The 26,131-nt window shown below is 40.3% G+C and overlaps 1 protein-coding gene across 1 annotated transcript; it reads right to left on the bottom strand.

The window, feature by feature from the left end:
• Positions 1 to 19,810: 19,810 nt before the first annotated feature.
• LOC133082151 (zinc finger protein with KRAB and SCAN domains 1-like) lies at positions 19,811 to 21,721 on the bottom strand. The gene is given in 1 exon segment (XM_061178610.1): positions 19,811 to 21,721. A coding segment is annotated over 1 exon segment (1,695 nt). The 5' UTR covers positions 21,506 to 21,721.
• Positions 21,722 to 26,131: the final 4,410 nt, after the last annotated feature.

Here is a 26,131-nt window from a genome sequence, read left to right as displayed (position 1 = left end):
ATCATATAGTATTGCTAGTTAGGAATCACTAATATGTAACCAAACTATATAATTAAGGACCAGTGTTTTCAAATTTATGTAGCCCTGTGAATTTAGTTGGTATAGTTACCAGACCTCACCTGAGAGACCATTTTCTCTTGCCTTCCAGTTTTTCTCTTGCTCTTATTCATTGATGCATCCATTCACTCAACCAGATTTTAAAGAGTATCTTCAATAATAATAAAGAAAAGCTAATATTTATTGGTTGGGTGCTTAGTTCCAGTCCCTGTTCTAAGCACTTTAAAGGTATTAATTCCTTTAACTCTCATAATAATACTAAGGGAGATTTTCGGAGGCTCCATATATGATCGCTGTTTGCTACAGACATTTTCAAATAACCTTGAGTATGTTGTTCATAAGGCCCCAGTAACAGAGAAGCTACTGCAACAACCTGGACCTGCTGCAGAGCCTTTTCTTGCTGCAGAAGCGCACACTCAAAACTGACAGCCTTATGGGTTAGCTGGCAAATGAGTCTGAACAGCATGCCCACATGTGGTGGGTGTTGCTGAGGCACATAGGTTGAGAAACAATTTGCCCAAGGTCATGTGAGTGTGGCTTCAAAAAGCTAAGAACCATGCTGAGCCATAACAATAGAGAAAGACACTGTCTGCTCTAAAGGAGCTCCCAGATATGTGGAATATTTTTAGAAAGGAGAGAAACAATGTGCTTTAGTAGTTTCTGTGGCTTTATGCATTAATTGTCAAGAACCTATGTACCAGGTCTCTTTGTCCCATCAGATTCAATAATGAAGGTCAGAACAAGAGATTTTCCTTTAGAAAACTGCCAACCTTAGCTTGGTCCATTGTACACAAATATCGATGCAATAATTGTAATTGCAAGTTATGTTTTCCTGAATTCCTATCAAGTATTCTACTTGACATTTTATTATGAAGAGAGTGGAAATTATATGTTACCTGACTGGGTAAGGTAGCATTTATATGTTACCTGACTGGGTAAGGTAGCATTTCTTGCATTCTACCTCTTTGGAGAGTTAGAATGTTTCAACATATAATTTGACATAAAAAAAATCAATGTTTTTGCCAAGAAAATCTTTGCAGCTCGTTCATGAACTTTCCATCTCCTGCTACCTTCTTTCCCCGACCCAAGCCATTCATGTGCCCTGGTCTAATGTTCTAAGTGTTACCTTAGAGTCAGGCTGTAAGACTATCAGAGCTAGAGATTTGGTTTGCTTTATTTAGTGCCCAATAACCATTCAGTAAAGGAGTTGCTTTCCTGAATGATACTTGAGCACTAAGCCGTTGACAGAGCCTGAGGGAATTGGCAGAAACAAAATGAAACTCACTGTCATATCTTACCATAAAAGCATGATCTGGAACTTCATCCACTGTTTCCCACAGTATCCTCTTCTATCAGGACCTACAGAAGAAACCGCTCTAGGATTTATATATCACAAACAAACAAGTTGCCTAGGAAAAACAGAGCTTTTTCTATCTTATGGACTCTGTGAGTCATGTTCATTATCATGTTTACTTTTTGTTTGGTCACTAAAAGCAAACAGATAAATTGTTGTAACTATATAGGATGCTATGCTCTGCAATTCCAATAGTACCTCTGCCTGATTTTTTTCCCATCATACCAACCAACCTCAAGTGTTCATTTGTATCCTGTTGTGCAGCATGTCTTTCTGAAAGCAACCTTAAATCTTTTGTGGGACAGTCTGGGGTATAAATAAATAATTGTGCAGTTTTTGTGTTGTTGTTTTTCATTTTGTTTGTTTCCCACTGTGCTGCATCATTAATTGTGTATGAATCTGTACTGAAGAAATCAGCACATGTCCTAAGTTGTATTTTTAAAAGTGACAGTTTACAGAATAGTTTCAAAAATGTGTAAGCTCAAAGCCATTCCCTGCCATGGATCACTGATGATTGTGTGTCTTCAGAAACTTCCAGAGTTGTTGACATTGTCATGTCATTGACCACATAATTATAATTATTTTTAAAAGAAATTTATTTATTTATTTATTTATTTTTGGCTGAGTTGGGTCTTTGTTGCTGCACGCGGGCTTTCTCTAGCTGTGGCGAGCAGGGGCTACTCTTCGTTGCAGTGTGTGGGCTTCTCATTGCGGTGGCTTCTCTTGTTGTGGAGCACGGGCTCTAGGCACGCGGGCTCAGTAGTTGTGGCTCGCGGGCTCTAGAGCGCAGGCTCAGTAGTTGTGGCACACGGGCTTAGTTGCTCTGAGACATGTGGGATCTTCCTGGACCAGGACTTGAACCCATGTCCCCTGATTGGCAGGCGGATTCTTAACCATTGCGCCACCAGGGAAGCCCTATAATTATTTTTAAATGTATGTTTTGTTGTGGTTTTCCACCTACAAAGTTGAATGTTAATGACAGAAGGTGGTAAAATATTAATAATCCGTTAATCTAGGTGAAATATATGTAGGTATTCATTGTATTAATCTTTTGACTCTTTTGTAAGTTTGACTTTTTTTTATTTTAAAAAGTAAAGCATAAGTAAATAAAAATGTAATGCTAGCAAAGAATCCTCTGGCCCTACTCCAACTTGAAATATGTTAGACTGAATAGAATTCAAAGAATCACCAATGTTATATGAATCTTGAAGCAATTCTTCTATTATGCTAATGACTGGACATCTGTGCTTCCCTCCTTGGAGATGAACGATGATTTGTGCTAAACAAAATCAAAAGTGTCTTTGAACATTATTCCAAGTTAAATACTGTTGTCTCGTGCCATTGAGTTATGTGAGTGGGTCAGAACTTTGTTAAATCTGTTGTGCCTGATACTTACTTTGCAGGTATTCTCTGAAAATGGCTTTCTCAATTTTTAAGAGCTATGGTTCTTTGGGATTCACATATTTGGGAATGAATATTATGCATATCACTTAAGTCCCTCCTGGATCTTTTCTAACTTCATAAGTTTGCTAGCTTCTTATACTAGTCCTCATCCAGATGGAAAAACATTACGCCATCTGGCTATGATTCTGAGTTGCTCCATATACTATGAAATATAATGAGTACTTCGCGCTCTCTAATGACACAAGCTTATCCTCCGTCACCCGCCTTACCAAAGCTGTCAAATATAACTTGAGCCTTAAAACTCAAGGGAGCTTTCCAGATCTACATATGCTGTAGATGATTTTTCTTTCCAGGAGGGGAGGGGAGGGTCCTGTGGATTCGTGGATTATTATTTGTGAGATATTCAACTCAGTATTTATTGAGCACTTACTAGGTGCTCTGACCAAGTCCTGGATGGGATAGAGAAATCAGTTTTGTTTTGAAGATTAGCCAGTGTTTTTATAGACAGAGATGGGAGAAAGGTGTGCTACATGGGAAAAAAACAGTTTTCAAGACATGAAAAAAACAAAGGATATATTCAGGGAATAGCAATAATTTTAATTTGGCTGGAATATTGGTTGGGTAACAAGGAATACTGAGAGATCCCTTGAATACCATGCAATTTTGATATTTGGGTAATATCAAATAGCTGATATTTGCCTATTCACCTTTTTATATTGACATAAATTTTGGGCAGGGGAGAGATAGATTGATCTGACAACAGTGAGTAGGATAAAGGCCAAGAGGGAAGACTATAGGCAAGGAGATGGTTTTTAAAATGATTGTCATAACTTATGCACAAAGTCATGCAGGCATGTACCAGTGTTTTAGGAGTGGAAAAGGGAATGATGAGAAAGGTATGAAAAGGAAATTCAGAGATGGGAGTGACAGCATTTAGCAGATGATTGTTAGGATTGCGGGTAAGGAGGAAAGGGAGGATGGGAAGTAAAAAGTTCCCAAGGTTTTGATCTTAGAAGTACTCAAAGATGGAGAAGACATTAAAAGAGTATGAAATATGAGAACATTTGCACTAGGAAATTTTAATATGTTTACTTTAAAAAATATTTTAATAATATACATATGGTGAAACGCACCAATTTAAAGTGCTTGATAGACTCATGAATTGAATACACCTGCGTAATCAACAATTGGATCAACATATAAAATAAAATTTTACCAGCACCCCAGAAACCTTTATAATGCTCTCTCAGTTATTACTCCCCCCCCAAAGTAACAACTGTTCTGAATTATCTCACTGTAGAACAGTTATAGCTGCTTTTGTGTAATACATTAGTATGGTGATAAAATATTTAACAACCAGCTGTTGGGTGGGGGAAGAAGACCTGCTTTGTAATATTTGACAATTTCTGTGGTATAAATACTCCCAACATGGCTGATTTTAAGCTACCAAGAAGATGATCACTGAACATGGAGTTGAAAAGAACTGCACACAATCAGCTCTCACAAGCCGATGTAAACTGTCTGTATCACATGCCTGGAGCAATATGATACATATTCTTTTGTGTTGGCATCTTTTGCTCAGTATTGTGTTTGTAAGATTCATCCATGTTGCTCTGTGCAGTAGTGGTTCATTCTGTTTTATTCCTATATCACAATTTATTTACTCAGTCTACATTTTATGGAATAATTGGGTCTTTTTACCTTTTTTAGCTATTACAAATAATGCTGCTCTGAAGGCTTTTGTACATGACTTTTGATATACATATGTACACGTTTCCACTGGGTAGTGGAGTTCAATTACTGGGCGTGCAAGTGTTAAGTTTTACTAGATACTGCCAAACAGCTTTCCAAAGAGGTTTTTACCAATTTATACTCCAGTAGAGCTATATGAGAGTTTCAGTTTCTCCATAACCTTGCCAAAACTTGGTGGTGTCAATCTATTAATCTAGCTATTCTAGTGATTATGTAGCAGTACCGAATTGTGGTTTTAGTTTGTATTTCTGTCGTGTACCATGAGGTTGGGCATTGGCCATTTGAATATCATTTTTTGTGAAATGCCTTTGTAGACTTTTGCTGGTTTATTTTTAATTGGGCAATCTGCATTTTCTTATCAATTGGTGAAGTTCTTTATATATTCTCAATAAGAGTTCTTTGTTTAGATAAATCTCCTGTGGCTTGATTTTCCGTCTCTTAGTGGTGTCTTTTGTTGAAAAGAAGTTCTTAATTTTAATAAAATCTAATTTATTAATCTTTTATGGCTGGTGCTTTTTGGTATCTTGTTAAGAAAATACTTTTCCTATATCAAAGGCATTGAAGATACTCATTTGTTTTCTTCCATTTTCTTTTAACTTTTCACATTTCAATGTGAGATCTACATGGAATTAAATTTTATCTATACTGTGATGTAGGGGACCAGAGTTGTTTACCATACGAGTGCACAATTGATTCAAACCATTCTTTCCCTAGTGTACTACAATGGCACAATCATGTTTTCTATGAATAATGACAATTTTATTTCTCCCTTTATAACCCTGCTACTTTTCTTTCTTTTTTAAAATTTGCCTTGTTTCACTAATGACAGTCTCCACATCTCCAGTTCATGTGAGAATTGATCTTAGTGGGTAACCTCACCTCATTCCCAATCTCAGTAGGAAAGCATTCAATAATTCACCATTAAATATGATGTTTGCTGAACAGTGGTGTTTTTTTGTTTTTTGTTTTTTTTGGTTTGCCTTTGAGTTATAACCCTATAACAGATTTTTAAAGTTCCTATCTGCTTCTTTGGATATTAAATTTTATCAAATAATTTTTTTGCATCCATTGAGATAGTTATATATCAATAGTTGTCTTCCCTTTATTTCCTATTAATGTGATGAATTGCTATGATTTATTTTTGAATGTTAAAACAACTGTGCATTCCTGAAAGAAACTAACTTATTTGTGACATTTTATCTTCTTTATATGTTGATGGATATTACTTGAAAATGTTTTAAAGTTTTTAAAAAAATTTTTATATCAGAGCTTTACCTATAACTAAACTTTTAAATAATATACCTACAGATTTTGGTATAAAGATTGTCCTGACTTCTCAAAACCACTTGGAGGTGTCTCCTTTTTTCTAGTTTCTGGAAGAGGATTTTTCTCTTCTCTTGAAATTACTATTATTTTTCCTTTAAATATTAAAGATAATTTACTGGACAAGCCATCTGGGTTATTGGAAGTTTTATTATTTTTTTAATTTTAATTTTTTAATTTTTCGGCCGTGCCATGCGGCATGCAGGATCTTAGTTCCCTGACCAGGGATGGAACCCATGGCCCCTGCATTGAAAGTGCGGAGTCTCAACCGCTGGACTGCCAGGTAAGTCCCTGGAAGTTTTAAATTACAAGTTCACTTTCTTTACAAGAATAAGGCTGTGCTTTTTTTAAAAATTGAGATATAGTTCACATACCATAAATCTCCCTTTTTAAATGATAGAATTCAGTAGTTTCTTGTATACTCCTAAAATTGTACAACCATCACCACTATCTAATTCTAAAATATTTTCAGCACGACAAAAAGAAACCCTGATCTCATTAGCAGTCAGTCCTCATTCCTCTTTCCCTTCAGCCTCTGGAAAACTCTAGTCTACTTTCTGTCTCTATGGATTTACCTATTCTGTACATTTCATAAATATGGGATTATACAACATATAGATTTTGTCTGACTTCTTTCACTTAGAATAATGTTTTCAAAGGTCATCTATGTTTTACCATGTATCAGTACTTCATTCCGTTTTACAGCTGGATACTATTATTGTATGGATATACCACATTTTGTTTATCCATTTATAAATTGATGGACACTTTTTGGCTATTATGAATAATGTTTCTATGAATATTCATGTCCATGTTTTTGTATGGACATGTTGTCAGTTTCAAAGCAGCTGCACCATTTTACATTCTCAGCAGCAATGTATGAGGGTTTCAGTTTCTTGTTATCCTCGTCAATATATGTTACTGTTATTTTGATTAGAGCATCCTAGTATGTACAAAGTGGTATTTTATTGTTGTTTTGATCTGCATTTCTGTAATGATTAATGATGTTGAGCATCTTTTCATGTACTTATTGGTCATCTGTATATCTCCTTTGGAGAAATATCCAAAGATATTTCCAAGGTATCCAAGATTCAAATCTTTTACCAATTTTTAAATTGGATTATTTGTCCTTTTATTTTTTAGTTGTAAGAGTTCTTTGTATATTCTGGTACAAGCAGTTACCAGGTATGTGATTGAAAAATATTTTCTCCTATTCTCTTAGCTGCCTTTTCACTTTCTTAATAGAATTATTTAAAGCACAAAAATGATTTTAATGAAGTCCAATTTATCTATTTTTTATTATTGTTGTTGGTTGTGCTTTTGGTGTCATATAAGAAACCATTGCCTAATCCAAATAGACTACACCTATATTTTCTTCTAAGAGTTTTCTAGTTTGAGTTCTTAAAATTAAACCTTTATGTATTTTGAGTGTATTTTTCTGTATGGTGTAAGGTAGGGCTTGAACTTCATTCTTTTGCTTGTGGATATCCATTTGTACCAGCAGCATTTATAGAAAACAATATTTTGTCCCCATTGAATTGTCTTGACACCAGTGTCAAAGGTTAATTGACCATAATATTAGGAAGTTTATTTCTGGACTCTTAACTTGATTCCATTGATCTATAAGTCTATCCTTTTGACAGTACCATGCTGTCTTTGGTTTTTTGTTTTTTGTTTTTTGTTTTTTTGGAAGGTCACATCTTTATTTCTTATTACAGGAACACAACTTCTGGAAACTTTATTTCTGTCAGAACCTAAAGTAAAATTATTGTAAAATGAGTGATTTAAACCATACATTTTATCACCGTTAAAAAGCATCTAAAAAGAAAAAAAAGCATCTGCTCTGTGCTAAGGATTAGAAACGACTCCTGCCCTTAAAGCCTCATTAAGGAGGGACATGTATAAACTCAAAATTTCAATCACATGAGATAAAGAACCATAACCTTTATGCACAGAGGTTTCTATGGAGGCAAAAAGTTATATCTAAGTGACGGCTTCATGATAACCCTGAAGTAGAATCTAGAAAGATGAGAGTATGCAGAGTTGGAATAGGAGGTGCATTAACTGCACAGGGAGCACCTGTGCAAAGACACTCAAGCCTGACACCTGCTGGGCACTGTAAATACTGCAGGTGGGGATGACTAAAGGCCAGGGGTCCAAGAGTGAGAAGGGACAGAAAATAGAGATGTTGGTCGAATCAAGCCTGGGAGAGAGTATGGCTGTATCCCACAGGTGATGAGGCCTGGGGTTACCACTGGCTGAGTAAGGGTGCCTCCGCTGATTAGAAAAAAGCGCCCCGCTGCTGAAGGACCAATTAGATAAAGGGAGTGATCACAAAAAGCTCCCCTTCCTCAAGGGCCAAAGAGCCCCATGAGGCTTGGCCGAGTACGGTTCAGACTACACGCCTCTGTGCAGAGCACACGCTGGGCGGCTAGTATGCACTAACTCTGTGTGGGCAAGTCATTAGCAGCATTATTTTAGGCGTACCTTTTCATGTTAGAAGATCACTCAACCTGAGTAGGCAGATGAACTTAGAGGAACTGAGTCCAGGGGCCGCGAAACCACCCAGGAGCCTCTGCCATAGTCCGGGCAAAATGTAACGTGGATGAAGAAGTAAATTTAGGAGGAGGCCAAAATCTACAAGCTAGACCCACTGGATGCAAGACATAAAGAAAGTTCAGTGAAGGAACTCTGAAGAGAATGGGCTCTGCAATAAATTTTTCTTACAATCAATATAAAATATTAGGCAAAGTTAAGTACAGTGGCCTTTAAGGTCCCTTCCAGCTCTAATTTCTTTTGATTTCTAACTTATTACTCTGGTTAAGTAAAGTACCTTCAGAGATACAGAACAGTTCCTACACCTGAATGGGATGCAAAGAATAATCTGACTTCTCTTCACCAGGGGATGAGTTGAACTGTCCTTGCAGAAGAGATAACACATGGTGAGAACCCCAGATCCTAGAAAAGGGCCAGGCACACGATAAGTATTCAGCCTTTTGAAAACAAATGAACAATCATTTCCTCTCCTAGATCTTCACACCCTTCCTCTGCTGGCTACTTTCTTTCAGCTTATAAACATCCTCAATATACCCACTTAAAAAGCCCTCAGACCTATGATTCTTTGGATCTTCTTGTGGGTAACCTAAGTCTCCCCCATGCCTTCAAACACCTGTCCTCCCCAAAAGCCCAGATCTGTACCTTGGGCCCAGACCTGTCTACCAGGCCCCTCTAAAGCACTGAAGATGAAGTAAGATCCTCTCCCCCACCGCCAATCCCTTCGTACTGTGCTCTGTATCTCACAAAAAGATGCAGCTGTAAACTGTCACCCACGCTTGCTGCCCTCCCTTTTCTAACTGGTCACCAGGCCCCACCCATTCTCTCTCGGATCTGCAAAATCCAGTCCAACCTTTTATAACTTAAGTGGGACCCTTAGATTACAATTCACCCTGCACCCAATCAAGTGCCTTCCACATGGAGGTCCGAGTGAGTTTCTAAACCAGAAGTCCATCTCACTGTTCTTTAGGGTTTCCCACAGCCTTCAGGATAAACATCTAAACTTCTGACAGGACAAACAAGGCCCCTTTCTGTTGGGCCCCACTAGGTTTCCAGTATCAACTCTCATTTCTTTCCCAAACCCGGAGTTCCAGTCCTGTACCTTAGTTTTGCCATATTTTCTTATATTTCTCAAACTTTGACACACACTGCTCCCTCCTGCCACCCCAGGAGCTTCTACATATCCTTAGAAAGGATGGCACCTCCTCCAAGAAGCCTACCCTGAACTTGCCCTTCCAAGATTCTGTGCTTTGCAAAGGGGAAAGGTGGGGGGGAGGGATACATTAGGAGTTTGGGATTAACATATACACACGAGTCTATATAAAATAGATAATCAACAAGGACCTACTGCATAGCGCAAGGAACTCTACTCCATATCCTGTAACAACCTGTACAGGAAAAGAATCTGAAAAAGAATGGATATATGTATAACGGAATCACTTTGAATCACTTTGCTGTACACCTGAAACTAACACAATATTGTAAATCAACTATCCTCCAATATAAAATAAAAATTAAGTTAAAAAAAAAAAAGATTCTGTGCTCTGTAGCACCAGAACTCACTTCTTCCAAAGCACTGACTACTGTGCTTGTGTTTACTTGCCGCCCAGTAGAAGGGAAGATTACCTAGGGCAGAAGCATCGTCTCCAGCAGCCCTTGGTTCTGACAACTCATTCAAGTGCCAGTGTACTTCACACACATAACCTGCTTAATTAATTCTAAGAACCCACAGAAAGAGTGGTTTTTAATGTCATTTTACAAGTGTGGGGATTGCAGTTCAAAAGTAACCTGCCCAGGCCACAGAGAGCATAAGCCCTGGAATTCAAACCCTAAGCTGCCTTCACACCGGTGCTCTTTCCACTATATGATACGACTATTGAAAAAAAAAAAGATTTTTTTTTCCTGAGCCCTGTTTTAATGGAAAGGAAATGAAGCTGGGATATATCAATTTCCTAATCGCTTTGGTCTGTACCAGGCAAAGTCATTCAACAGACCAGGTAACATCTGTGGAACAATTAACGATGCTCCAAACTGTGCTAAGTGTTCTACACTGTAGAGTCTACCAGCATTAACAGAATGCGACCTTGTAACCGCCACAGAGAGTGGGTCCTGTTAAGCCCATGCTACAGATGAGAACACTGAGACCTAGAAGCCTTAAGGCACTCGGCCGGGGTCACCGAGCCGGCAGGAGTCCTAGGCCGCACGCCCCGTCTAGTGCACGCACACCCGGGCACTGGGCACCGGTTCTAGTGCCCACCCTCCACCTTGCACCATCTAAAACCCCACTTCGCAGCGCCCACACGAGAGCCCCTGGAAGCGGGAACTACAAACCCGTCTCGCCAAGCCGTGGCTGGAAGAAGCTCTGGATACAGATCGGGGGCAGAGGGTGCTCAGGGGCGGCGCCCAGTCCACCCCGCGGAGGCGGTCGGTGTTGAAGTCCAGCAGGCCCTCCCTCAGGGAGGCGCGCACGGTGGGCAGAGGCACCGAATCCTGCAATGCGCACAGGTCCTCACAGTGCCAGAAAAAGTCGGCCGCGCTGTCGCGGTGCAGCTTCACTAGTGATTATGGGCCGAGCGCGGCCTCTGGGACGCTGGCTGCAGACACGATGCCCACACACGCCTGGAGGCCCCGGCTGGCCTCCCGGCCCCTCCGGCGGCCACTGCAGTCCACGGAGTGGTAATAAGGATCGAAGTGGTAACGGTCCTGCATTCTTTTTCTTCTTGCATTATTTCAAAACCGGCATCGCTGGCGTCAGGCAGTCCGGTAATTGGGTCCGGCGGACCGGTAATTGGGTTCATTTGCCTCTGCGTTATCTGCCTGCCATCTGCTTCCTGGAGGTGACCAGGCTTTACTTTATCATCTCTTTCTTCTTCTTCCACGTGTGTTCCTGGTCTTACTCTTCCCGGCTCTTCTGCAGGGAGCGGTCCAGCAACTCGTTCTCTGGATGTAACTACGTCTCTTTTCCTCCGGATGGTCTCGATGATTTCGTGAGCAGCATCGTGGGGTTTGTCGTAGACCGGCAGCGGCCACGGGTAGACAGCGGGCTCGGCCCCCACGGGCGACTCCAGCCTCAGCTCCAACTTCTCCCCCATGTCTTCGCGCGCGGCACCCACACCAGGCTAGTCTGGCGGTTGGGGGAGGGGCGGGGCGCCGCCTTTTTTTTTTTTAATATTTATTTATTTGGCTGTGCCTGGTTTCAGTTGCGCCGCGTGGGATCTTTGTTGCTGCATGCGGGATCTTCATTGTGGCATGCAGGATCTTTTAGTTGCGGCATGCAGGGTCTTTAGTTGTGGCATGCGAACTCTTAGTTGCGGCATGTGGGATCTAGTTCCCTGACCAGGGATCAAACCTGGGCCCCCTGCATTGGGAGTGTGGAGTCTTAGCCACTGGACCACCAGGGAAGTCCCAGTACCATGCTGTCTTGATGCTGTAGCTTTGTAATAAGTTTAAAAATCACAAAGGCTGAGTCCTCCAACTTTGTTCTTCTTTTCAAGATTGTTTTGGCTTTTTGGGACCCTTGCATTTTCACGTACCTTTTAGGATCAATTTGTCTATTACTGCAGAAAAAAAGGCAGTTGGGATTTTGATAGTGTATTGAATAAGCAGGTCAATTTTGGAAGTACTGTCATCTTAATATTAAATCTAATAATCCATGAACATGGGGTATTTTCTAATTTTTGTAGGTCTTTTAAATTTCTTGAAATGATGTTATATAGTTTTCAGTGTATAAAACTTGTTCTTTTTTTGTTAAATTTCTTCCTAAATATTTTATTCTTTTTAATGATACTGTAAATGGAATTGTTTTCTTTATTTCTTTTCTGGATTGTTCATTGCTAGTGTATACAAACACAAGTGAGTTTTATATTGGATATTGTATCCTGTAACCTTGCTGAACTTGTTTATTAGTTCTAATAGGCTTTATGTGGATTTCTTGGGGTTCTGTATATACAAGATCACGTCATCTGTGAATAGAGATTGTTTAACTTCTTCCTTCCCAATCTGGATGCTTTTTATTTATTTATTTATTTTCCTGGGTAATTGCTGGCTTGAATCTCCAGTACAGTTTTGAATAGAAATGTTGAGAAGGCATGTCCTTGTCTTGTTTGTGACCTTAAGGGGAAAGCCGTCAACCATTCACCATTAAGTGTGATGTCAGTTGTGGATTTTTTTGTAGATTCTCTATATCTATATATGTCAATTAAGTTAAGCTTTTAAATTATATTATTTAAAACTCCTAAACCTTACTGATTTTAGTTTGCTGGCTCTATCCACTGAAATCTCCAACAGTTGTTCTTGGATTATTTATTATTCCTTATTGGTCTGTCAGTGTTTGCTTTATATATTTGGGGGCTATATTATTAGACATTCAAATTTCGATTTTTATATCCTATTGAATTCACTTTTCTGAATTTGAATTATTCCTCTTTTTCTCTAGGAATACTTCAGTAAAATTTTTGTCATTCTTTTTCTTTAAAACTTTTGATACACTTATATTTTAGGCATGCCTCTTTTATTTTTTTAATTAATTTTTTTATTGGAGTATAGTTGATTTACAATGTTGTGTTAGTATCTGCTGTACAGCAAAGTGAATCAGCCATACATATACATATATCTACTTTCTTCTAGACTCCCTTCCCATATAGGTCATGGAGAGTACCGAATGGAGTTCCCTGTGCTATATAGTAGGTTCTCATTAGTTATCCTTTATATATAGTAGTGTGTGTATGTCAATCCCAATCTCCCAATTTATCCACCCCCCCCACCTTTCCCCCTTGGTAACCATTGTTTTCTACATCTGTGACTCAATTTCTGTTTTGTAAATAGGTTCATTTGTACCATTTTTTTAGATGCCATGTATAAGCGATATATGATATTTGTCTTTCTCTGCTGACATACTTCACTCAGTATGACAATCTCTAGGTCCATCCATGTTGCTGCAAATAGGCATGCCTCTTTTAAACAGCAAAGAGTTTGTATATGTATATGTGTGTTTTTTAAATTTAATCTGACGGTCTTAGTCTTCAACCTCAAATATTTGGTCTAATGTTATTTAATTTAATAGTGATATATTTATATATAAATATACTATTTCTTATTTTCTTTCTCCCCTCATTTCTCCTTCATCTTGACATTTTTTCCTTTTTGGGGGGGATTAATCAAATATTTTGTTTTAAATATTCCATTTTCACTGTTAATTTTTCATTATTTTATTATTCTTTTAATTTTTAACCTACATATTACATATACATCCTTGACTTACTTGATTGTAATCTAAGTTAGATATTTTACCACTCTCTGAGCAATGCAAGGATCTTACAACATTTTAACTCCATTTACCCCTACTCTGCTTTTGGCCTGTTGTTGTTATGTATTTTAATTCTCTCTATATTTTAAACCCATAGACTAATAGTTTTGTTGTTTTGAACAGTTTATGCACATATTTATCCTATTTAGTGGCTCTTTATGCCTACTTACATTACCCTGATTTCAACTCAGATAATTTTTCTTCTTTCTTCTTCCTTCTTCCTATAGTATTTCGTCAATGAATCTAAACAGGTTCTCTTTGCTTCAAAATGATGTATTTCCTCTTTATTTTTGAAGGATATTTTCCCTCAGTTCTAAGTTGGTAGTTCTTTTATTTCAGCATTTAAAACATATTATTCCACTGTTTTCTGTGTTCCATTGTATCTGGTGAGAATGTGACTCTTAGTCATGTAGTCACATTGTTGTTCCTTTGGAGGTATATGCCATGTTCTCTGCTTTTAAATTTTTTATTTTTCTTTTGTTGTCATAATTTAAACGATTTTATGCCTATATGTAATTACACATTTTGGATTCATGGAGCTTCTTGTTAATGTAGTTTGTGAAACTTATAGAATTGCATCTTTTCAAATATTATAATATTACTTCTACTCCATCTTCCTTCTAGTCTTGCCAAAAATATAAATTATACATATGATAGACCTTTTCCCATGTCTCATACCTCTTATACTCTTTTCTCATTTCTTGTATTTTCTCCCTGTATTTTCTTTTTTTACTTTTTTCTTTTTTAAACATCTTTATTGGAGTATAATTGCTTTACAATGGTGTGTTAGTTTCTGCTTTATAACAAAGTGAATCAGTTATACATATACATATGTCCCCATATCTCTTCCCTCTTGCATCTCCCTCCCTCCCTCCCTCCCACCCTCCCTATCCCACCCGTCTAGGTGGTCACAAAGCACCGAGCTGATCTCCCTGTGCTATGCGGCTGCTTCCCACTAGCTATCTATTTTACGTTTGGTAGTGTGTATATGTCCAGGCCACTCTCTCACTTTGTCCCAGCTTACCCTTCCCCCTCCCTGTATCCTCAAGTCCATTCTCTGGTAGGTCTGCGTCTTTATTCTCGTCTTTCCCTAGGTTCTTCATGACCATTTTTTTTTAATTCCATATATATGTGTTAGCATACTGTATTTGTTTTTCTCTTTCTGACTTACTTCACTCTGACAGACTCTAGGTCCATCCACCTCACTACAAATAACTCAATTTCGTTTCTTTTTATGGCTGAGTAATATTCCGTTGTATATATGTGCCACATCTTCTTTATCCATTCATCTGTTGATGGACACATAGGTTGCTTCCATGTCCTGGCTATTGTAAATAGAGCTGCAATGAACATTTTGGTACATGACTCTGTGTGAATTACGGTTTTCTCAGGGTATATGCCCAGTAGTGAGATTGCTGGGTCATATGGTAGTTCTATTTTTAGTTTTTTAAGGAACCTCCATACTGTTCTCCATGGTGGCTCTATCCATTTACATTCCCACCAACAGTGCAAGAGGGTTCCCTTTTCTCCACACCCCCTCCAGCATTTCTTGTTTGTAGTTTTTTTGATGATGGCCAATCTGACCAGTGTGAGATGATATCTCATTGTAGTTTTGATTTGCATTTCTCTAATGATTAATGATGTTGAGCATTCTTTCATGTGTTTGTTGGCAATCTATATATCTTCTTTGGAGAAATGTCTATTTAGGTCTTCTGCCCATTTTTGGATTGGGTTGTTTGTTTTTTGATATTGAGCTGCATGAGCTCCTTGTAAATTTTGGAGATTAATCCTTTTTCAGTTGCTTCATTTGCAAATATTTTCTCCCATTCTGAGGTTTGTCGTTTCGTCCTGTTTATGGTTTTCTTTGCTGTGCAAAAGCTTTTAAGTTTCATTAGGTCCCATTTGTTTATTTTTGTTTTTATTTCCATTTCTCTAGGAGGTGGGTCAAAAAGGATCTTGCTGTGATTTATGTCATAGAGTGTTCTGTCTATGTTTTCCTCTCACAGTTTTATACTGTCTGTCTTTACATTTAGGTCTTTAATCCATTTTGAGTTTATTTTTATGTATGGTGTTATGGAGTATTCTAATTTCATTCTTTTACATGTAGCTGTCCAGTTTTTGCAGCACCACTTATTGCAGAGGCTGTCTTTTCTCCATTGTATATTCTTGCCTCCTTTATCAAAGATAAGGTGACCATATGTGTGTGGGTTTATCTCTGGGCTTTCTATCCTGTTCTGTTGATCTATATTTCTGTTATTGTGCCAGCACCATACTGTCTTGATTACTGTAGCTTTGTAGTATAGTCTGAAGTCAGGGAGCCTGATTCCTCCAGCTCCGTTTTTCTGTCTCAAGATTGCTTTGGATATTCATGGTCTTTTGTGTTTCCATATAAATTGTGAAATTTTTTGTTCTAGTTCTGTGAAAAATGCCAGTGGTAGTTTGATAGGGATTGCATTGAATCTGTAGATTGCTTTGGGTAGTAGAGTCATTTTCACAATGTTGATTCTTCCAATCCAAGAACATGGTATATCTCTCCATCTATTTGTATCATCTTTAATTTCTTTCATCACTGTCTTATAATTTTCTGCATACAGGTCTTTTGTCTACTAGGTAGGTTTATTCCTAGATATTTTATTCTTTTTGTTGCAGTGGTAAATGGGAGTGTTCTCTTAATTTCATTTTCAGATTTTTCATCATTAGTGTATAGGAATACTAGAGATTTCTGTGCATTAATTTTGTATCCTGCTACTTTACCAAATTCATTGATTAGCTCTAGTAGTTTTCTGGTGGCATCTTTAGGATTCTCTATGTATAGTATCATGTCATCTGCAAACAGTGACAGCTTTACTTCTTCTTTTCTGATTTGGATTCCTTTAATTTATTCTTCTTCTCTGATTGCTGTGGCTAAAACTTCCAAAACTATGTTGAGTAATAGCGGTGAGAGTGGGCAACCTTGTCTTGTTCCTGATCTTAGTGGAAATGGTTTCAGTTTTTCACCATTGAGGACGATGTTGGCTGTGTGTTTGTCATAATGGCCTTTATTATGTTGGGGAAAGTTCCCTCTGTGCCTACTTTCTGGAGGGTTTTTATCATAAATGGGTGTTGAATTTGTCGAAAGCTTTCTCTGCATCTGTTGAGATGATCATATGGTTTTTCTCCTTCAATTTGTTAATATGGTGTATCACATTGATTGATTTGCATATATTGAAGAATCCTTGCATTCCTGGGATAAACCCCACTTGGTCATGGTGTATGATCCTTTTAATGTGCTGTTGGATTCTGTTTGCTAGTATTTTGTTGAGGATTTTTGTATCTATGTTCATCAGTGATATTGGCCTGTAGTTTTCTTTCTTTGTGACATCTTTGTCTGGTTTTGGTATCAGGGTGATGGTGGCCTCATAGAATGAGTTTGGGAGTGTTTCTCCCTCTGCTACATTTTGGAAGAGTTTGAGAAGGATAGGTGTTAGCTCTTCTCTAAATGTTTGATAGAATTCGCCTGTGAAGCCATCTGGTCCTGGGCTTTTGTTTGTTGGAAGATTTTTCATCACAGTTTCAATATCAGTGCTTGTGATTGGTCTGTTCATATTTTCTATTTCTTCCTGGTTCAGTGTCAGATGGTTGTGCATTTCTAAGAATTTGTCCATTTCTTCCAGGTTGTCCATTTTATTGGCGTAGAGTTGCTTGTAGTAATCTCTCATGGTGATTTGTATTTCTTCAGTGTTAGTTGTTACTTCTCCTTTTTCATTTCTAATTCTATTGATTTGAGTCTTCTCCCTTTTTTTCTTGATGAGTCTGGCTAATGGTTTATCAATTTTGTTTATCTTCTCAAAGAACCAGCTTTTAGTTTTATTGATCTTTGCTGTTGCTTCCTTCATTTCTTTTTCATTTATTTCTTATCTGATCTTTATGATTTCTTTCCTTCTGCTAGCTTTGGGGTTTTTTTGTTCTTCTTTCTCTAATTGCTTTAGGTGTAAGGTTAGGTTGTTTATTTGAGATGTTTCTTGTTTCTTAATGTACGATTGTATTGCTATAAACTTCCCTCTTAGAACTGCTTTTGCTGCATCCCGTAAGTTTTGCGTCGTCGTGTTTTTATTGTCATTTGTTTCTAGGTATATTTTGATATCCTCTTTGATATCTTCAGTGATCTCTTGGTTATTAAGTAGTGTGTTGTTTAGCCTCCATGTGTTTGTATTTTTTACAGATTTTTCCTGTAATTGATATCTAGTTTCATAGTGTTGTGATCGGAAAAGATACTTGATATGATTTCAATTTTCTTAAATTTACCAAGGCTTGATTTGTGACCCCAGATATGATCTATCCTGGAGAACGTTCCATGAGCACTTGAGAAGAACGTGTATTCTGTTGTTTTTGGATGGAATGTCCTATAAATATCAATTAAGTCCATCTTGTTTAATGTATCATTTAAAGCTTGTGTTTCCTTATTTATTTTCATTTTGGATGATCTGTCCATTGGTGAAAGTGGGGTGTTAAAGTCCCCTACTATGATTGTATTCCTGTCGATTTCCCCTTTCATGGCTGTTAGTATTTGCCTTATGTATTGAGGTGCTCCTATGTTGGGTGGATAAATATTTACAATTGTTATATCTTCTTCTTGGATTGCTCCCTTGATAATTATGTAGTGTCCTTCTTTGTCTCTCATAATAGTCTTTGTTTTAAAGTCTATTTTGTCTGATATGAGAATTGCTACTCCTTTCTTTTGATTTCCATTTGCATGGAATATCTTTTTCCAACCCCTCACTTTCAGTCTGTATGTGTCCCTAGGTCTGAAGTGGGTCTCTTGTCGTCAGCATATATACGGGTCTTGTTTTTGTATCCATTCAGCCAATCTATGTCTTTTGGTTGGAACATTTAATCCATTTATTATTTTTTTATTTTTTATTTTTTTTTGACATTTCATTGTATTTACTCTGTGATCCGTGTCTAGATAGTCTATGCTGGTGGCTGACCAGCACCCTTCGTTTATATTTAGGACAAAAATAGCATGCGACCCTAGAGCTTTAGCCACGCCTCGGGCTCACAAGCTGGGCCAGGCTACCGTATTTCAGGTACTCGTGACTCACAGGCCTTGTTGTGAATGTCCAAATCCTGCTAGAAGTCAGGCCTAATGAGCACTTCTCATGTGGTCAGCACTGTGTCCAGGGCTGTCGGGGATATAAATATATCCCCCGATGAGAGAAGCATCTCTTTTGGGGAGTGATGAAAACTTTCCCACACAGAACAACGAAAGATTCAGAGACAGTATGCAATCAAGTGCTAACCTGTGGAGAAATGCAATTAGGAGTTTGATAGTGCTTTAGGGAATTCGGGGATTTCACGAAGGGAGAGAAGTGTTTTGAATCACCGTTGCCATTTCAGTAGGATTTATCTCAGTCATGAGGAGGGAACCATCTACATCTGCGGCCGTCCTTTGGAACTGTAGACTGGTGCGCATGCCCTCTCTTTCAGGAAGAGATAGAAATCTTTGGTTTGATACTGACAGCGCAGTCCTAGATTTCTATAGCTTTGGTAGGCTACCAGTGACTGTACAGAACTTACCGTATATATATAACTAGTTTGAGCAGCATGTGCCGATGTAGTTTTTGTTCAAACTGTCCCTCTCTTTTGAGAAATAAGGTTCAGCAAGACGTTGGCCCAGTAGGGCCTGTTTGCGGCAAGCAGGTTTTGAACCTCAGTGTCATTTTCACAGAGCCGATCTTAGTCTTTCAATTATGTACTGTGGTTGCGAAGAGTTCAAGAGCGCCTTAAAGGTCTCCTCATTACTGAAAGCTTGACGTTTTCCTGTGTGTGTGCTTCTATCCTGTGTGGAAACAGCATGTGGATTATCCATCCCTGTGACTAGCATTTCCCTGCAGGGGCTGTGGAAGAATTATACGCCCACAGACTAGGCAAAGGCAGAACACTGCTGATGTAACTGTAAGGATCCATAAGTGTGATTTTTTTTTTAACCTGTTGAGGCTGTTTTTTTTCCCCTCCATGGGCACACATCTCTGAAATAATTTTAGAAACGAAAAGGGGAAATGGCTTGTTGACAAATTCTCGCTTTACACACAGCTTTTCAGGAATGCTCCGAAAGCATCGAGGGAGGCGGGGCTGTACTCGGAGGCTCGCTCTCTGGTGTGGATTCTGTGATGCAGAGTGAGGGTCGAGCTCCGGGTGAAGGCCTTGCCGCACTTCGTGCACTTATAGGGCTTTTCTCGGGTGTGAATTCTCCGATGCAAAATAAGGTATGAGTTTCGGTTGAAAGCCTTTCCACATTCACTACATTCATAGGGCTTTTCCCCCGTGTGGATTCTCTGATGCTTAGTGAGGTCTGAGCTCTGGCTGAAGGCCTTCCCACACTCGTTATATTCGTAGGGTTTCTCCCCAGAGTGGATCCGCTGATGCAGAATGAGATTTGAACTGTGACTGAAGGCTTTGCCACACTCATTACATTCATGAGGCTTCTCTCCTGTGTGGATTCGCTGATGCAGAACAAGGTTTGAGTTAAGACTGAAGGCTTTCCCACACTCACTACATTCATAGGGCTTTTCTCTGGTGTGGATTATTTTATGGTGAATAAGGCTTGAACTCCTTGTGAAGCATTTACCACATTCATCACATCTGTGGGACTTTGCTCCTGTCGGAACTTCTTCAGCGGTGTTGAAGTTTGAGCTCAGACTGAAGCTTCTCCCCAGTCCTTTACCCTTTTCCCTTGGACCTTGCTCTCCTGTGCTGGGGTTTTTTTTTTCCTTGACTGTAGCTGGCCCCGGATCTCTCTTTTCTTTTCCAGTTTTCTCCTCTGGGTTTCTCTGCTGCCTTTCTACTACTCTGCCCTGCTGTTCACGTTTTTCTCCGAAATCTTTCTGGAATTTTCCTGTGGTCTCCCCATGTGATGCTGAGTCTTCTGCAATTTCAGCCTTTGAGGTGGACTCCTCATTCTCATTCCTGTTTTCACAACCCTGGGAAATCACGTTCCCATAATTCTCCTGCCTGGTGTCCCTATTCAGATTCCTCCGAGCCAGGTTCTGACATCCCCATTCCTCCAGGATGAGGGACACGGCCATGTCCTCGATCTTCACCATTGCCTGGGAATCTGCCGAGAACAGTGCAGATGCCATCGCCTGGTCTCTGGGACCCCCCTCATGATGAGGGGCAGGAACGTGGGTGGCAGGGAGAGCCCGTGGTTGTGAGAGGCGGGGTTTCCGAGATGAATGCTTGAAATGGGACTGGGTGGCCTAATGAGGAAGGTCAAAGCTCGAGGACTCCTGTACTGGATCCAGAGGCACCATCCCCCTTGCGAGCATCTCAGGTCCATGAACTTGACCTGGGACCTGCTGTCCTGATAAATCCAGCTCCAGATCTTCCAGAAGGGTCACAGCCTCCTCCCCACTATCAGGACGGTATTCCTGCAGCCAGACCTGGAGCTCCTTGGGCAGAATGGAAAGGAACTGCTCCAGCACCAGCAGCTCCACGATCTGCTCCTTGGTGTTTATCTCTGGTCGCAGCCACTGGTGACAAAGTTCCTTCAGTCGACTCAGGGCCTCTCGAGACCCAAAAGTGTTCTGGTAACAGAAGTGCCTGAACCGCTGGCGGAAGATCTCTGGGTCGGGAGGAGGAGACTCCTGCAGACTGGCGTCCTGCCCCCACGTGTGCTCTTCCTTATCTTCCTCTTTGACCTTCACTATCACGATGCCGTCCTTCTCCTGGGCAGCGTGGGGGGACAGACCGGTGGCTTCCCTTGACTCAGCAGTCATCATTCAGGCTCAGGGAACTGACTTGATCCAAACGGGGTCTGTGCTCTCCTTTCTGTCCTGGGAAATGTTTTCTGGTATCTGTTTCTGTACTATTCCGTGAGCCCCGGGAGCGGCCTGGGAGCGCTGGGCGAGCAAGGGGAGCTGACTCTGGGGCTCAGGCCGGCCGAAGGGCGCCGCGCATGGACCTAGGCCCTCCCGACGCCTCGACACAGACACAATGAGACAATCCATTTATATTTAAGGTAATTATTGATATGTATGTTCCTATTACCATTTTCTTAATTGTTTTGGGTTTGTTATTGTAGGTCTTTTCCTTCTCTTGTGTTTCCTGCCTAGAGAAGTTCCTTTAGCATTTGTTGTAAAGCTGGTTTGGTGGTGCTGAATTCTCTTAGCTTTTGCTTGTCTGTAAAGGTTTTAATTTCTCCGTCAAATCTGAATGAGATCCTTGCTGGGTAGAGTAATCTTGGTTGTAGGTTTTCCCCTTTCATCACTTTAAATATGTCCTGCCACTCCCTTCTGGCTTGCAGAGTTTCTGCTGAAAGATCAGCTGTTAACCTTATGGGGATTCCCTTTTATGTTATTTGTTGTTTTTCCCTTGCTGCTTTTTTTTTACTTATTTATTTTTGGCTGCGTTCGGTCTTCATTGCTGCGCATGGGCTTTCTTTAGTTGCAGCGAGCGGGGGCTTCTCATTGCGGTGGCTTCTCTTGTTGCAGAGCAGGAGCTCTAGAGCGCAGGCTCTGTAGTTGGGGTGCACGGGCTTAGTTGCTCCGCGACATATGGGATCTGCTTGGACCAGGGATCAAAACCGTGTCCTCTGCATTGGCAGGTGGATTCTTAACCACTGTGCCACTAGGGAAGCCCCTCCCTTGCTGCTTTTAATATTTTTTCTTTGTTTTGAATTTTTGATAGTTTGAGTAATATGTGTCTTGGCGTGTTTCTTCTTGCATTTATCCTGTATGGGACTCTCTGTGCTTCCTGGACTTGATTAACTAATTCCTTTCCCATATTAGGGAAGTTTTCAACTTTAATGTCTTCAAATATTTTCTCAGTCCCTTTCTTTTTCTCTTCTTCTTCTGGGACCCCTATAATTCGAATGTTGGTACGTTTAATGTTGTCCCAGAGGTCTCTGAGACTGTCCTCAATTCTTTTCATTCTTTTGTCTTTATTCTGCTCTGCTGTAGTTATTTCCACTATTTTATCTTCCAAATCACTTATCCGTTCTTCTGCCTCAGTTATTCCGCTATTGATCCCTTCTAGAGAATTTTTAATTTCATTTTTTGTGTTGTTCATCACTTTTTGTTTGCTCTTTAGTTCTTCTAGGTCCTTGTTAAACGTTTCTTGTATTTTCTCCATTCTATTTCCAAGATTTTGGATCATTTTTACTATCATTATTCTGAATTCCTTTTCAGGTAGACTGCCTATTTCCTCTTCATTTGTTAGGTCTGGTGGATTTTTGCCTTGCTCCTTCATCTGCTGTGTATTTCTCTGTCTTCTCATTTTGCTTAACTTACTGTGTTTGGGGTCTCCTTGTCACAGGCTGCAGGTTCGTAGTTCCCGTTGTTTTTGGTGTCTGTCCCCAGTGGCTAAGGTTGGTTCAGTGGGTTGTGTAGGCTTCCTGGTGGAGGGGACTAGTGCCCATGTTCTGCTGGATGAGGCTGGATCTTTTCTTTCTGGTGGGCAGGTCCAGGTGTGGTGGTGTGTTTTGGGGTGTCTGTGGCTTTATTGTGATTTTAGGCAGCCTCTCTGCTAATGGATAGGGTTGTGTTCCTGTCTTGCTAGTTGTTTGGCATAGGGTGTCCAGCACTGGAGCTTGCCGTTCGTTGAGTGGAGCTGGGTGTTGGCGTTGAGATGGAGATCTCTGGGAGATTTTCGGTGTTTGATATTAACGTGGAGCTGGGAGGTCTCTTGTGGACCAGTGTCCTGAACTTGGCTCTCCCACCTCAGAGGCACAGCCCTGACGCCTGGCTGGAGCACCAAGAGCCTGTCATCCACATGGCTGAGAATAAAAGGGAGAAGAAAAAGAAAGAAAGAAGAAGATAAAATAAAGTAAAGTAAAATAAAATAAAATAAAGTTATTAAAATAAAAAATAATTATTAAGAAAAATTTTTTAAAAAGTAATTAAAAAAAAAGGCAGAACCCTAGAACAAATGGTAAAAGCAAAGCTATATAGACAAAGTCACATACAGAAGCATACACATACACACTCACAGAAAGAGAAAAATGGAAAAAAATATATATATCATTGCTCCCAAAGTCCACCTCCTCAGTTAGGGATGATTCGTTGTGTATTCAGGTATTCCACAGATTCAGAGTACATCAAGTCGATTGTGGAGATTTAATCCGCTGCTCCTGAGGCTGCTGGGAGAAATTTCCCTTTCTCTTCTTTGTTCGCACAGCTCCCAGGGTTCAGCTTTGGATTTGGCCCTGCCTCTGCGTGTAGGTCACCTGAGGGCATCTGTTCTTCGCTCAGACAGGACGTGGTTAAAGCAGCAGCTGATTCAGGGGCTCTGGCTCACTCAGGCCGGGGGGAAGGAGGGGCACGGAGTGCGGGGTGAGCATGTGGCGGCAGAGGTAGGCGTGACGTTGCACCAGCCTGAGGCGTGCCATGTGTTGTCCCGGGGAAGTTGTCCCTGGATCACGGGAGCCTGGCAGTGGCGGGCTGCACAGGCTCCCGGGAGAGGAGGTGTGGAGAGTGACCTGTGCTTGCACACAGGCTTCTTGGTGGCTGCAGCAGCAGCCTTAGCATCCCATGCCCGTCTCTGGGGTCCGCGCTGATAGCCGCGGCTCGCGTCCACCTCTGGAGCTAGGTTAGGTGGTGCTCTGAATCCCCTCTCCTTGCGCACCCGGAAACAGTGGTCTCTTGCCTCTTAGGCAGGTCCAGGCTTTTTCCTGGACTCCCTCCCGGCTAGCTGTGGCTCACTAGCCCCTTCAGGCTGTGTTCACGCACCCAACCCCAGTCCTCTCCCTGGGATCCAACCTCTGAAGCCCGAGCCTCAGCTCCCAGCCCCTGCCCGCTCCGGCGGGTGAGCAGACAAGCCTCTCGGGCTGGTAAGTGCTGGTCGGCACCGCTTCTCTGTGCGGGAATCTCTCCGCTTTGCCCTCCGCACCCCTATTGCTGCGCTCTCCTCCTTGGCTCCGAAGCTCCCCCATCCGCCACCTGCAGTCTCCGCCTGTGAAGGGGCTTCCTTGTGTGTGGAAACCTTGCCTCCTTCACAGCTCCCTCCCACTGGTGCAGGTCCCGTCCCTATTCTTTTGTCTCTGTTTTTTCTTTTTTCTTTTGTCCTACCCAGGTACGTGGGGAGTTTCTTGCCTTTTGGGAGGTCTGAGGTCTTCTGCCAGCGTTCAGTAGGTGTTCTGTAGGAGTTGTTCCCCATGTAGATGTATTTCTGATGTATTTATGGCGAGGAAGGTGGTCTTCGCGTCTTACCCTTCCGCCATCTTGTAGCTCCTCCTCTCCCTTTATTTTAGTATGTATATTTTCCACCAACGAACTTACTGTTCACTGTGCTATTCTTCTGTTGTGCTAATGTGCTGTTGATTATATTCAGTTAGTGTTTAATTTCATATTATTGTACTTTCTATTTAGAATGTCCATCTGATTTTTCAAATAGACTCCAGTTCTCGGGGGAGAAATTTCTACTTTTTCATCTGTTTTCTTGAATGACTTAATCATATTTATAAAGTTTTAAAAGTCCATGTCTGATAACTCCAATTTCTGGATCATCTGTGGCTCTAATTGTCTCTATTTTTCTTGATTTTTAGCCATTTTGTTCTGTTTCCTGCCATGACTTTTAATTTTTGATTGAATGTGAGGCATTGTGTATAAAAACTTACAGAGGCCCAGGATAATACTATTTTCCTCTGGAGAAAATTTAATTTTCTTCCAATAAAAGTTGGGGTTAGGGGAATCACATTGTTCTAACTGAAAATGTTCTATTTCCATTTTGCTCTTATTCTTAGGTATAGCCATTCTGAATCATTTACTAAAATTTCATGGTGGGCCTCAAATTCTGCGTTTCATCCTCTTAGCAGTTGCTTTCTTCTTGGTTCCCCAGAATCGTTCTTCATGTGCTTTCAAATTGCTTCAAGGGAGGATGGCATGTATGATATTAATACATTGATGATCTCAATGTATTTTCCTTCTCTCTGGGATCCTGATCCTTTGAATTCTGACTCTTAAATGCCATGGAACAACTATTTTTGTACTGTAATAACTTTTGTACTTGTTCTCACTGGGAGATTTAGTCTGAGATCGGCTAATCTTTTATTGCTAGGAACAGAAATATTCCCTTCATAAATTGTATTCTCATTATGTAGTTTAGTTACTGGAGGAATATTCAGGAGGTGTTATATGACAATAGTATTCAAACCTGGTTTTAGGATTCAGGAACAAGTAATAGCTAGCATTGTAGATCTCAATGTCATCAACATGCATAAGATTTTTGCATGGAATCAAAACTTGGAATACCCAGAGAATGAGAACTTTAGAAAGGAAAGGAAAGCAGTAAAGGAGAAAAAGGAATTGTCACTAAAATAGGAATATAACTGCAGATGAACAATTTCACAGAGAAAGATTCAAGAAGAAGGTAGACAACTCGATCAAATTCTAGAGTTAAGGAAAAGGAAG

This window comes from Eubalaena glacialis, chromosome X (genome assembly GCF_028564815.1).
Source record: "Eubalaena glacialis isolate mEubGla1 chromosome X, mEubGla1.1.hap2.+ XY, whole genome shotgun sequence".
NCBI classification, from domain to species: Eukaryota; Metazoa; Chordata; class Mammalia; order Artiodactyla; family Balaenidae; genus Eubalaena; species Eubalaena glacialis.
This window is presented reverse-complemented; position numbering and strand designations above follow the sequence as displayed.